At 44.2% G+C, this 15,173-nt stretch overlaps 1 protein-coding gene across 1 annotated transcript in view; it reads left to right on the top strand.

Moving 5' to 3' along the window:
- The window catches only part of LOC309549447 (saccharopine dehydrogenase-like oxidoreductase), a 93,172-nt gene extending 86,480 nt beyond the window's left edge, over window positions 1-6,692 (top strand). The window contains exons 9-11 of the mRNA XM_082249746.1: window positions 722-861; window positions 3,911-3,992; window positions 6,405-6,692. Coding sequence (XP_082105872.1) covers window positions 722-861; window positions 3,911-3,992; window positions 6,405-6,510 — 328 coding nt within the window. The 3' untranslated portion in view covers window positions 6,511-6,692. The remainder of the gene's footprint in view (window positions 1-721; window positions 862-3,910; window positions 3,993-6,404) is intronic.
- The last annotated feature ends 8,481 nt before the right edge of the window (window positions 6,693-15,173 follow it).

Here is a 15,173-nt window from a genome sequence, read left to right as displayed (position 1 = left end):
CTCTTTCTGTGTATATTCATTTAAACCGTTGCAACCAATTTAACATTTGAATGTCCATGTAAAAAAAACATTTCTGCAGTATCAAATGTGTGATTCTTCATGTCTCCCTCTGGATTTGTGCAAAATCTCCCTTTAATTCCAGCACATCCTACTTGTTGATCCTGCCAATATTCCTCCCGCAGAGGGCTTACGATGCTGCAAGATTGCGCCTGAAATTCCACTTGTCACCCTCTCCCCCAGCTTCTCCTGTGTGAATAACTGGGCTGTATATGCATGTCTTACACTTTGCCTGCAAACAGTTGTGACAGCCTTTAAAGCTCACCCCTTTCTTCCAGTCTCCCCACATCATTGGAACTGGTGCAGTATTGCCCAAGGTTGGGAACAACACCAACAGCCCATTCTGTTATGGAGGAGGAATGAGTGAAGTTGCGGTCCCATGTTTAATGAAAATACATGCATATTGGTGTATTACCTTACATGCTCTACACAGCCATCATGTGGCTATAACATGTGCCTTAACCATAGGAGGAGATTCAGTTATCTTAATTTAGGACAAATTAAAAATAATTACCAACCAGCTCACGATGATGATCTTTTACTTCTATCTATTTAAAAATAGTTTTTAATTCTCATGTTTGTTTTGTGGACATTTTGAGGGCTTTTAGTTTCAAGCAGTGTGCTTAAATAAGTGATTCTAAGATGCAACCCTTTTTTGTAATAGGTTTATAAATGAAATGGTATTTTCACAGATGGCTGAATCCTCTTTCACAATGACGTTCTTTGGAGAGGGCTACAGTCAGGACCAAGATCCCCAGCAAGGAAAGCCTAATATAAAAATATGCACACAAGTTTCAGGACCAGGTAAAACTTTTTTTTTTTTTCTTCCTGCTATGTTTTTAACCACTTTACCACCGGAGGATTTTCCTGCTTTACGTCCAGGCCACTTTTGCAACTTGGCACTGCGCGACTTTAACTGACAATTGCGTGGTCATGCAACGCCGTACCCAAACGAAATTTACGTCCTTTTTTCCCACAAACAAAGCTTCCTTTTGGTGGTATTTGATCACCTCTGCGCTTTTTATTTTTTGCGATATTAATAAAAAAAATAGCAAAAATTTTGTGAAAAAATTGACATTTTCTACTTTGACAGTTAAAAAATATCCAATATATTGAATCCTCAATGAACGTATTTTTAACCGCTTTAAGACTGGAAGATTTTACCCCATTCCTGACCAGGCTATATTTTGCGATTCGGCACTGCGTTACTTTAATGGACAATTGCGCGGTCGTGCGACGCTGTACCCAAATTAAACTTATGTCCTTCTTTTTCCCCACAAATGGAGCTTTCTTTTGGTGGTATTTGATCACCTGTGCGATTTTTTTTTTTTTTTTTTTTTTTTTAATTTTTGAAAAGAGCGACAATTTTGAAAAAAAAAAAAATATTTTTCACATTCAGCTATATAAGATTCCCAAAAAAAATGTAAAAATCTAAAATTTTTAACATTTTAGGCAAATTTGCTTTCTGCTACATATTTTTGGTAAAAAAAATTCACAATAAGCGTATTTAGATTGGTTTGCGCAAAAGTTATCGTTTACCAACTACGGGAAAGATTTGTCATTTTTATTGTTTATTTTTTTTTTTTTACTAGTAATGGCGGCAATCTGCGTTTTTTTTTTTTTTTTTTTTTTTTTTTTTTTTTTTTTTTTTTGAGGGACTGCGACATTGCGGCGGACAGATCGGACCCCTAACTGACATTTTTGACACTTTTGGGGGTACCAGTGACAATACTACAGTAATCAGTCCTATAAATATGCACTGTTACTGTAATAATGACACTGGCAGAGATGGGGTTAACTTTATTGGTGATCAAGGGGTTAAATTTTTGCCTCATGCTTACTGACGTGTGTGGGGGGAGGGGATTGTCTGACACAGACACAGATCACAGGTTCAGCTATGCTGAATCCTGTAATCTGTGACTGTCTGTCACATAGGAGATCCGCCAGCTTTGTTTACACAAGCGGGCGGATCTCTACACTCGATCCCAGACGATCGGGGAAGAGCGGTGGTGATCACCGCCTCTCCTCCCCTGGCCCGACTCCCGCTGTGTCTGAATGCACGCGCCGCCGAGAGGGGGAGGGATCCAGCGACGTAGGTCTATGTCGCTGGACGGCATCGAGCCACTTTCCCGCAGTACCAGCTCAGTGAGCGGTCGGCAAGTGGTTAAAAAATGTTTTTGCCATTCCGAACAGCCAACTAGGAAGTTGAAACTTGCAGATGGCCAAAAAGGGCAAGCAGAGAACAAAGGTCTGATCACTAGTATTGGTTCAGGCTCCTGTACAGATGATCTTTTCCCCATTACTGACTTACTGTGACTCCGGTGCGTCTGTGTGCACATCCCTTTGTGTAACATCACTAAGTCCAACTACAAATCTCCTGAGACTAGCAGTTATTGGCAGCAGTGCCTTGGATTTCACACTGCATATATACACAGCTATGAGACTGTAAGCACAGTAGTGCCTAAGCACTCCCATAGTGAACTGATATTTTTCAGGATGATCTCGAAACAGGTATTTATAGGATGTTTAGATATCGTTAACATGAATGTTCACTAGAACATGGCAAATCTTCACTTCTTGTGTTCAAGTTTACTTTAACACAACTTCGATGCACTGCTAGAGAGAACCCCTAAAATAGGGCTTAGGGGTTTAGAAAGAGGTACATCTCAAAGCCTAAGGCCCAAATTAACACCTATGCATTGTCAGTGCTTTTTGTTTCCTATGGAACATGTTCTGTAGTGCAAATTTGTAAAATGCAAAAAGCACTGTTTTGTTGCATACTCGCCTAGTCCTTCTGTGGAATCCTCTGATGACATGAGGGTCACAATGATTGCATGCTGCATGGAGATCCTGGGGCCAGATGGGAATGGCTTCATCTAGAGGTGCCTGGTATTGTGTAATAGTTTTTGCAGCACTTCAGATACACGTTTAATGAAGTATCGCTGTATCAGCACAGGGTAGGAATGGGATGAGTGCCGCTGTCTTTGTCACACAAGGCTGAGGGATTGACATTGATTGCTCATTACGCCCAATTCAGCTTACTATTTCATTCACATTTGATATGCCTGATGTAAAGAATAAACATTTTGTTCTCACAAAAGTTTAAAATTGCGATTCGGAGCTAATTTCTGTAAGTAAAGGATAAGGCAATATTTTTTATTTTTTTGTTTTACTTTAACCTCCCTGGTGGTATTCCCGAGTGTGGCTCGGGGAGGAATTTCAGTGCCATTAGCGGCACACTCGGGGTACCGCCAGGGAGAAATAACTGGATCCTGGAAGAGGTTATTTACCTTGTCCCCAGGATCCCGCAATGTATTCTGGCAGTGTACGGCGGCCGGATCTTTCGCCTGATGCTCTGTGCCCTGGCTTTTGTTCCCTGCGAGTGCCGCGTCGCAGGGTGGTGGAACCGGCGGCACATTCAAAAAGTAAAACATACAAACACACTGATACATTGTAATCCTAATGGATTACATTACTAAATAAAATAAATTGACCTTAGTTTGCCCCCCCAGTGGCCTTGCCTGCAGTATTACTGTACACACACACACACACACATATATATATTTATTAACTTATTTATAGTTATTTATTATATTATAGTTTATGATTTTGTGTTTCAAACGTTATCTTTACCCAAGATGTTATAAAGAACGCACAGTGAAAAAACAAATCATATGTAAATAGTTGGTTTGGGCTGCTCGTCCTTAAGAATTACATGCAAAATATTGGTACTGCTTTCAGCACCTAAAATCTGAAATAATCATACCGCCATGGAGGTAATATATTTTTATGTAAAGCTTTCCAAGTATGCATCTTTTTTTTAATTGTTTATAAATGTTACCTCACATTACAGAAGCCGGCTACGTTGCCACACCAATTGCAATGGTACAAGCTGGAGTAACTATTTTAAAGGAACCAGACTCTCTTCCAAAAAGGTTTGTGCATAGTCACGGGTAATTCAAATCTTTTCAGTGGCATGATTTTCTTTTACAGCACTGTGCCGCAACATCATTTGTTACTTTTCTTATGTTTAAAACAAATTCTGAATTGAGTAGAGAAACATTTATTGCAATTAGCATTCGTGTGATTTGTGTTTAAGATTTGACAGGAGAAATTAAGCACAGTAAGAGATTTGTTCTATAAATCTGATTTCATAATATGTGTGTGTGTGTATGTATGTGTATGTATTTTCTATATGATGATTGGACGTTTATCCCACTAACTTAATATTTATAATCTAATGCTTTATTCGTCGATGGAGTTGTTTGAGGTTGTCTTAGATGTGTAAGAGGATGATTACAAGGTCTGCTTTTGTAAAAAAAATAAAATACAATAATATATAATATATATATATATATATATATATATATATATATATATATACGTACGCACGCACACACACACACGTATACACACACACACGTGTATACACACACACGTGTATACACACACACACGTGTATACACACACACACACGTGTATACACACACACGTATACACACACACGTATACACACACACGTATACACACACACGTATACATACACACGTATACATACACACGTATACATACACACGTATACATACACACGTATATATATATATATATATATATATATATATATATATATATATATATATATATATATATATATATATATATATATATATATAATGTGTGTATGTATATGTGTGTGTGTGTGTATATATATATATATATATATATATATATATATATATATATATATATATATATATATATATATATATATATATATATATATATATATATATTATTGTATTTTATTTTTTTTACAAAAGCAGACCTTGTAATCATCCTCTTACACATCTAAGACAACCTCAAACAACTCCATCGACGAATAAAGCATTAGATTATAAATATTAAGTTAGTGGGATAAACGTCCAATCATCATATAGAAAATACATAGACCGTTAATAACAGAACTTTAGAAGGCTTTTGGAGGCTGGATGCCCATGGAGAAGCGAAAGTCCTTGCTCAGCAAGGATACAAGTCCTTAAGCCTTCGAAACACTAGCAGTTTGGGTTTTTTTCTTTCAACTAGCAGGCTGAATGGAAAAAAAAAAATGAAGCGATTTGAGAGGAGCCGCTGTACTAACAATACGCTGTTAGTACAGCGGTCCCCTCCCGCTAAGCTATTGTGTTCTGTCAGGGGGATGGCCGCCAGAACAGACCGGTCAATGCTCTCAGCCATTGGCTGAAATCGCTGATCGAATGCCGATCGACTGACCTTTCGGTCATGCCCCTTCGACAGAAGCTGGCTTGGCTGCTGTACACACGGGCTCAATGTCGTCTGGTTTCTATTGAACCATCCAATACTGCCTGTAACAGATCCCCAAATCTTGGACCAATTATTTCTGTCTTAGGTCCCCAGAATCTCCAGTGATGCAGTCCTGGCCCCTCAATTCCTCCCCAAACATCAGCCTCCAACTTGATGAAGGTTAAAACAAATGACACTTTATTCACCAACTCAACTTCCAATATATATCCAGTTTTAGGAGCTTGATTACATCATGCAAATGTATTGGATACAGAACATAATTAACATACCTGGCCATCTGGACAGACACAGGTGAATGAGACTGCAACATTACCATAATTCAACAAACCCAAAACATAGCCGAATACACATTCCTAGAAGTGTGAACACACTTAACCTCTAAACAGATGAAAGCAGGAGACATAGGCTCTCAGACAGCCCGTCTCCAATTTCAACACGCCTTATTAGAACTGTCAATACACATCCCCCCCAGTATACCAAAGCTAAGTCTTATGTCATTAGCATGTTTAGTCTCTCAGCTTTAGGCCTGTAACATTGATCCCAGTCTGAGTCTGTATCTTGGGGTGACATGGATTTGAGTCCAAAGCAACACTACTCCCATTGTCCCCCAGCATATACCCTCACACAGAGGTGTACTCCCCTACAAGCCAGGGCCCATAGTCCTTGGGTAGGAGGCTGGCCTCCACACTCCTCCAGTAGCCTGTGGCGAACGTTCCAGCAAATGGGCGTTCGTCACACTGCCCCATGGTCGGCTCCTGTGTACGGGGCTTCAGGCTTAAAACCGCCTAATGGACTCAGAAACAGAGCAGTCTGTTTAGCAAAGTCTCATTTTAATAACCTAAAATTGTAAACCAACCATTTGTGCTAAATCCACAATTTGTCTATTGTGTGTATATTCTGGAGAACAGGAGAGCATCTGTGATGGGAGAAGGGTTTTATTCCATTTTGTCTCTTGCACTGTTGAAGTAACTGAATCTGACAGCTCTATGTCTGGTGAGTTTTACGAAAGTTGTTTTTTTGTTTTCCAGGGGAGGGGTTTTCACACCTGGAGCAGCGTTTTCCAAAACCAAGCTTATTGACCGTCTGAACAAAGCTGGAATTCACTTTAATGTCATTAGCAAGACTGAGATCTGAGCATTGCTGGCATTGAAACTACATGCATGACTAGAGCACTTAAGCTTGCACATGTATAATGCTTTCTGTCCTTTCTCTGTAAAACAAAGCTAATTGCACTAATGAATGAAATAACAGAATGCTTTCCATATTTTTCATAAATTTGCATTACAGTAATTCAGCCTATAAAATATTGTAATATACGTTCCTGTGTGTGACGTTTGTTTATTTCTCCTGATAAGGTTGGCATTAAACCCCTATTTCCTAATTGGCAATGGTTGGGGAAATCTGTCTGTCCTTGCATATCATGAGACATTTGTTTTCCCTGTTTTGCACTTCAGATAAGGCGCTATAATTGAAAACTGTGCTCCAAATTGGGAGCATTGTTTTTTTTTTATACTGAACCTGATCTTCTACTGACTACACTGTTAATCATTTAGTATGAATAGTGCGTAGCTTTTTTTTTTTTTTTTTTTTTGTAAAATTCTTTCTATTGAAATTTTTTACAATGCATAAGAAGGCAACAGCTTACAAAAATGGTCACTAAGCAAAACATTGAAAATTAAAAGTAAGAAAACAAACTAAAAAAAATACCCGGACCAAACAGTACAAGTAGCATCGTCACCGTATACCAGTGTGTGGTCCCCACAAGGGTAAGAGACCAGTGAAGTACAGGCACCCCGCACAACAAATATACAGAGATAAGTCAGCATTCAAATTCCTGCCGCCCCACCCCCCAACAATCATATTAACCACTTGCTGACCAGCCGCCGTACTTATATTTGGACAGGTCAGCTCTGTCCTGCGAAACGACGTACCTGTACGTCGTTTAGTGAGACAGCTAGTGGGGGCGCGCGCCGATTGGCCACAGGGGGGGAGCCAATCAGCGGGTCCTGCGGACACCATGTCCACCGGGCACCCGCAATCGCTCCCCGTGGAGACAGAACAGCGGTCTGCCGAGATAAACAAGGCAAACCACTGTTCTGTCAGTGATTAACACAGGTTTCCTGACAGACTCCATGGCAGCATACGTATCGGGTTTGGCCCCGCCTCCAAACCTACCCATAGGACCTCACTCCCATAAATCTTTGCTCCTGTTCAGCACACGTGTTCTTTTTTTGTCCTCCAAAGGATTACCTGATATCCTACCTGAAGATGGATTCCGGGTGATGGATGGCTCTACCAGTCGGGTATGGAGCTCTCCAATAAGCCCCAGCTGCTGCGGGGTATGGAGTAGGGGCGAAGATGTATGCAGCCTTGGCCAAAAAGCCCAGCTGCTGCGGGTGGCCGGTACCCTAAGCATGAGATAAGTCCGGTGTGTGCATCCATCCCTGGTGATCTGCGGTCCGTGAGTACAAAGTCCTCCATGGCAGCTATTTTGTTTATATTATTGCTTGCTCGTGCCTTTATGTCTTACCTGGTTTTTCTCCTGCCTTCCCTGGTGGCTAGTGGTCCGGGGCCGGTCAGCGATTCACTTCCTGACCGGCCTCCGGTGCTCGCTACTGCGCATGTGCGGCGCCTCGGGAACAAGGCTTGGTTCTCGCGCATGCGCAGTGTAAGCACGGCGCATGCGCAGTAAGCTGGCGTCGGTGGCGATCGCTGATGACGTCACCAGGCGCCATATTTAAACCCCAGAGCTGTCAGCAGTGTTGTGTTTGTACACACTGCTGATACTGGGTGTTACACATACGAAAATCGTTCGTTTTTGTGGTCGTTTTGCTGTGCGCTGCCGCTCTGCCTGCTAACCTTGGTTCCTGGTGAGTACTGGCCCCAGTTTGGGAGCAACCCCCCCCCCGCTTTGCTGGTTTTTCTGACATGCTGTCCGGCTCATTCTTGTTGTAGGTCAGCATCAGAATGGAAGCTACTTTGCCCTCCGGTGGTCAGCCCGCCCCGAACAGGTATTTGGGGCTTCTTGGTGGGGTTGTGGGTTATAGGGGGTGGGGGTAGGAACTCAAGTGTTCCTAGCTTCCTGTCTGTGTTTTCTGTTTTTTCTCTTGTTCACAGCCCTCCTCGTTCAGAGACTAGGCACTCTTCTCAAAGAAGTGAAAGGCGCTCAAGCTCTCGCCACCGGCACTCTACTGGAAAGTCCCGTTCGGGCTCACATCATCGTAAAGCGTCCACTTCAGCCAGCCACGCACAGAGACCTGACAAAGCAGGTTGCAGGGGCTGTGGCGCTAGTGTCCCGGAGAGGAAGCTTTTCTGTGACAGATGTTTCTCCCAGGCTGCGGGAGAAAGGGATACTTCCGATCAACGCATTGAGGCTTTGGTCAAGAGAGTGGTAAAGGACTCTTTGGCAGAGTTGGGTGTCAGTCGTTCTCAAGACACTGCAACGGCTTCCCCAAGCCCTTCCCCTGTAGCACTACAGGTACAGGAAGATTTCGAGTCGGCCCACACAAGCCATCAGTCGATGCTCTTGTCGGGTAGCGACTCTGAAGATGAAGATCCCTGCTTGGGTTTTGAATATACCTTGGTGCCTTCCCTGGTTAAAGCGGTCAGAGAGACCTTAAATTGGGAAGAGTCAGCTGTTCCCCCTCCCAAGCAGAAGAAGTACTTCAAACAGCTCAATAAGGAGCGTGTTAATTTTCCCTTCCTGGGAGAGTTGGGTGAAATCATCTTGGAGGAGTGGAGAAAGGTGGAACGAAAGAATTCCTTAGTATCCAAGATGGCTAAACTTTACCCCTTCAAAGAGGATGATGTGAAACATCTTGAGTCTCCTCCCCTAGTTGACGCAGCAGTGATGAGACTGGTCAAGCATGTGACCCTTCCCTTAGAGGATACGGTCTCATTTAAAGACCCGTTGGACCGAAGGATGGACTCTGATTTGAAAAGAATCTACCTTACAGCAGGTATGGCCTGTAAGCCAGTCCTGGCTTTAGCCGCTCTATCCAAAGCCATGGAGTCTTGGGCTGATGTGGTAGACGAATCGGTCAGATCGGTTTCGGAGGAGGTGGCCAGAAGCGCTCCAATCCAGGAGCTTAGGCTGGGCGTGTCGTTCCTTGGGGAGGCTTCCATAGACCTGATCCGTCTATTGGCAAGAGTTATGCTGTCCTCGGTCACAGCTAAGAGAGCTCTTTGGCTCCGCCCTTGGGTTGCGGATCCGGCATCAAAGCAAGTTTGGTGCCGTATTCCCTTTGAGGGGTCCTCCCTTTTCGGGAATAAACTTGACGAGGCCATAACCCGGGCCACAGGCGGTAAGTCTGGGTTTCTTCCCCAGGATCGGCGCCAGTTCAACGTCAAGAAAGGACAGCCTACCAGAAAATTTGTGCCTGATCGGGCCAGGGAAGCTCGTTCTTATAGACCTGGTCGGGAGTTCAACCGGAACTGGAGATCCAGACAGTCTTCCAGGAAGACGACAAAGAATGTCTCCTCGGGGGACCGTGAGCCCACTAAGTCCTTTTGAAGGTGGGCCCGCTCAGACATGTCGGGTGGGTGCGCGTCTACGCTCCTTCCGACATGTCTGGGCGGCTTCGATTCAGGACCCCTGGGTCGTCAGGACGGTGTCCTCAGGCCACAAGTGGGTCTTCAAGGAGATGCCAGGCTCAAGGTTTCTGCCTACTGCCATTCCATCCCTAGAAGAAAGGCGTCAGATTTTGTTTTCTTACGTCGAAGCTCTCATGGCTCAAGGGGCTGTCATCTCCGTTCCAGAGTCCGAGCGAGGCCAAGGAATATATTCTCCGCTCTTTCTGGTCCAAAAGAAGAACGGATCATGGAGACCAGTAATAGATTTGACCTTCTTGAACAAATTCATAAAAAAAAGGTTCAAAATGGAGACCCTGTTGTCCATACAGCAGTCAGTCCAGCCGGCAGATTGGATGGTGTCCATCGACTTGAAAGACGCCTACTTTCATGTCCCTGTGGACGAAGATTTTCAAAGGTTTCTCCGGTTCGAAGTGGGAGGATTACATCTTCAGTTTATCTGTCTCCCATTCGGGCTCTCAACATCTCCACGGACCTTTTCAAAAATCTTATTGGCCGTGGTAGCCCTACTGAGATTGGAAGGTATCCGTCTTCACCACTATTTGGACGATCTCCTCCTGTTGTCCCAAGACAGAGACCAACTATTAGTCCATCTGGAGCAGGTCGTGTCCACTCTCCAGAAGTTTGGTTGGTTACTCAACAAGGAGAAGAGTCACCTGACTCCAACTCAGTCCCTGATCTACTTGGGCGCTCTGTTCGACACAGAGAAGGCGACCATTTCTCTTCCAGAGGAAAAGATAGGGACACTTCGAGACAGGATTCGCTTTGCCCTCTCATCCTCTCATCTTCAGGCACATCAATGCCTGAAGGTGATCGGGACTATGGTCGCAGTAGTCCCCATGGTGAAGTGGGCCCTGTGGAGGATGAGACCCTTCCAGAAGGGATTCCTTCAGCAATGGGATACGTGGCATCTGGATCAACGCATCTTCTTAACCCCTTCAATGAGAGCGAGTCTCCCCTGGTGGTTATGCAGAGGCCACCTGCTGAACTGCCACTCTCTGAAGCCAGCTCCGTGGGTAGTGGTTACCTCGGACGCCAGCAACATAGGCTGGGGTGCCCACTGTCTGTCGGAGGTGGCACAGGGCAGGTGGGAGTTTTCCACTCGAGGATTAGTATCCAACATACTAGAACTCCGAGCAGCATTCCAAGCTCTTCGGACATTTTCTCACCTGACAAAAGACCAACCTGTCATGCTGCGTCTGGACAACACCTCAGCAGTGGCATACATCAGGAAACAAGGGGGAACACGCAGCTGGTCCCTATTGAGGGAAGTGGAGCCGATTATGTCCTGGGCACAGAGAAATCTCTCGAATCTTTCAGCGGTTTATGTTCCAGGAGTCCAGAATGTCAAAGCAGACTTCTTGTCCAGAGTGGATCTGGACAACAACGAATGGTCCCTTCACAAGGAAACGTTCGACTGGATCCTAACATTGGGGCTCTCCCCAGAGGTAGACCTCTTCGCCTCCCCCTGCAATCACAAACTGCCGAGGTACTATTCAAGATTCAGAGATCCACAAGCATCAGGGATAGATGCACTCTCGGATCAGTGGAGATTCCACAGGGCGTACGCCTTCCCACCGATTCCGATTGTGTTACAGTTTCTTCGGAGACTCAGGTCGGAGCCAGTGGAGGTAGTGGCGGTGATTCCCTTCTGGCCGAACAGGCCATGGTTTCCCCTTCTGACGCTACTCAGTGTCCGAGACCCAATCCCGCTACCCTTCAGACCGGATCTGTTGTCCCAGGGGTCTGTACTCCATCCGTGCCCAGACCGTCTACATCTCAGGGTCTGGATGTTGAGAGGAGGAGGTTACAGGCTTTAGGCTGTCCAGATACGGCAATCTCGACATTGCTTAGTGCTAGAAGAAGCTCAACGAATAGGGTTTATCAGAGAATCTGGGAAAAATTTTCTGCACAGCTGACTACAAGGCCTGATCCTCAATCTTCAATTAAGATCCAGGATGTGTTGAGTTTTCTCCAATCAGGACTGGACTTGCCTCTATCAGTAAGTTCGCTCAGAGTCCAGGTCTCGGCTATTTCCGCTTTTACAGGGATCTCCTGGGCCACTCATGCCCTAATTCGTCAGTTCTTCCAAGGGGCAGTGAGAATCAGACCTCAGAGAAAACCCAGGTTTCCCAAGTGGGATCTGCCACTAGTTCTGGATTTCCTGGCGGGTCAGATTCAAGACACGTCTGATTCTTTGACCATAAGAGAGCTTACACTGATAACAGTGTTTCTGGTAGCTATAACCTCAGCAAAAAGAGTGTCGGAAATTGGGTCCTTTGGGACACAAGAGCCTTTCTTAACTTTTTTTCCTGACAGAGTGGTGCTCATTCCCATGCTGGATGCGAGACCAAAAAGGACCTCTGTCTTCCATGAAAACATAGAAACAGTATTACCAACCTTTAGACAGGAAGAGGAAGAATCTTCGGTTCATCCGCTGGATGTTGGAGAGTGTATTAAGAAATATTTAGATGCCACTTCCTCTTTCAGAAAATCAGAACATCTTTTTGTTACCTTCTATGGAAAAAACAAAGGTTCAAGAGCCTCGACGAGATCCATTTCCTCTTGGATCATCCAGACCATCCAGTGGGCTTATAGGGCTAAGGGCTTGACCCCTCCAGCAGTAGTTACAGCTCATTCGACGCGGAGCATCTCTACCTCCTGGGCAGTATCCAGACATGTGGCTCCTGAAGTCATCTGCAGAGCAGCATCGTGGTCCTCTATTAACACTTTTTTATCCCATTACTGTGTTGAGCCAGCGGCTCTTTCTTCTGTGAATTTCGGTTTGCAAGTCCTGTCTGTTTGACAAAATGCATTAAACTTTTCTGTTCAGCACCTGCCCACCCTGTGTGTACGGCGAGTTATTTCCCGATACGTATGCTGCCATGGAGTCTGTCAGGAAAACGGAAAATTTATATCAAATTCTTACCGTAATTTTCCTTTCCTGATGGACTCCATGGCAGCAGGAGTTCCCTCCCGGATTTCTGTGGAGGATAGTTACAGAACACGTGTGCTGAACAGGAGCAAAGATTTATGGGAGTGAGGTCCTATGGGTAGGTTTGGAGGCGGGGCCAAACCCGATACGTATGCTGCCATGGAGTCCATCAGGAAAGGAAAATTACGGTAAGTATTTGATATAAATTTTCCGTTATCCTGCGTTCCTCCTATTTAGGAACACAGGTCTCTTTGTTCATCCCCCACAATTAGAAAGAACCCCCTAGGGACACATTTAATACTTTGATCGTCCCTGGTTTTAACCACTTCCCTGTCAGTATCGTGAGTACAGTAACAATGCATATTTTTAGCACTAATTACTGTAGTAATGTGACTGGTCCCCCCAAAAGTATCAAATGACAGGTGTCTGATCTGTCCACTGCAATGTCGTGGTCCTGCTAAAAATCGCCATTACTAGTAAAAAAAAAAGACCTCTTTCCCCATTTTGTATACGTGATAACTTTTGCTCAAACCATAAATTTTCGCTTATTGGGATTTTTTTTTTTTTTTTTACCAAAATATGTAGCAGAATACATATTGGCCTAGAATGATGAAAAAATTTTATTTTTTTTATTTTTTTTACAATTGTCGCTCCTTTTTTTTGTTTATAGTGCAAAAAATAGTCACACAGGTGATCAAATAACCACCACAAAAAGAAAGCTAAATTTGTGGGGGAAAAAAAAAGACATCAATTTTATTTGGGTACATCGCTGCGCTGTTTGTCAGTTTAACGGTGCCCCAGAACACCTGTGCAGTGCGGCGATCGTGGCTGCGCCGTGTTCTAGGACATGGTGCAACCTCGATCTTGGTAAAGAGCCAATGACGTGGTTCTTTACCCATGTGATCAGCTGTGTCCCATCACAGCTGATCACATGTAAATGGGGAAATGCCGTTTATCGGCTCTCCTTGCCACACACTCAAAGCGGAGTCTAGGACAGGTAATCAGGGCACTGATCATCAGTGCCCTAATTACAGTAAAGTAAAAAAAAAAATTCTTTTTTTTTTAATTTATTTATTTTTTTTAGTAAGAAAAAAAAAAAAAAAAACCCCATTGGTGATTAAATACCATCAAAAGAAAGCTCTATTTGTGTGAAAAAAATATAAAAATTTCATTTGGCTACAGCATTGCATGACCGCGCCATTGTCATTCAAATTGTGACAGCGCTGAAAGCTGAAAATTGGCCTGGGCAGGAATGGGGTGAAATGGCCCAGTGTTGAAGTGGTTAAGTAATGCAGTGCCAAATTGCAAAAATGGCCTGGTCAGTTAAGGGGGTAAATCCTTCCGGTCCAGAAGTGGTTAACCACTTGCCGACCGCCGCACGACTATTTATTGCGGCAGTCAGCCGCTCCTGGGCAAAGTGACGTAGACCTACATCGCTCGCCCACGAGCCTGTAGGGGGCGAGCAGCGCACTCCCGCCCCTGCACATTCCCTGCCTTCCCCACGCATATGACTGGCGGCTCCGATGTCCGCCGGCCACTCGCGATCTTCCACAGGAAAGGGAGAAAGACGGACGGCTGATGTAAACACAGTCGTCTGTCATTCTCCCTGAAGTAAGCACAGAGGAGAGGCTATGCGATCCTGCTATGAAGGATCGTATGTCTGTGGTTACATAACAAGCCACGCCCCCCACAGTTAGAATCACGCCCCTAGGGACACACTTAACCCCTTGATCACCAATAAAGTTAACCTCTTCCCTGCCAGTGTCATTTTGACAGTAACAGTGCATATTTATAGCACTGATTACTGTAGTAATGTCACTGGTACTCCCAAAAGTGTTTAATTTAGGTACAGCGTCGCACGACCGCGCAATTCACGCAGTGCCGAAACGCAAAATAGGGCCTTGTCTTTGAGCAGCTAAATCCTCCTGGGCTAAAGTGGTTAAGAAACATACAGTAAATTTGCATGACAAAACAATTGGAGATCATATCAACCCTCTGGAAAAGGGAATATATCCGAAGTCTACAGCAAAGGACTTAGGGTTTCTGATTAATGAGTATATAAACCCATCAACTGAGAGCCACCTACCCACCGCTTTGTTAAACTTGGTAAATGCACCCCTACTCAAATATGTAGCTTTCTTCAGATGGACTGCTTTTTTAACCAATAATTTCCATGCCTGTAAAGATGGTGCTGATGTTTTTTTCCCAGGATGATGTAATCCTATTCCTGGCATAGAATAATGACGATGTAAGGAGAGTATGTATAGTTTTA

This window comes from Pelophylax lessonae (assembly GCF_965119305.1).
Source record: "Pelophylax lessonae genome assembly, chromosome: 3".
Classification (NCBI taxonomy): Eukaryota; Metazoa; Chordata; class Amphibia; order Anura; family Ranidae; genus Pelophylax; species Pelophylax lessonae.
Note: the sequence above shows the minus strand (reverse complement) of the source record. Positions and strands in the feature narration are given on the sequence as shown.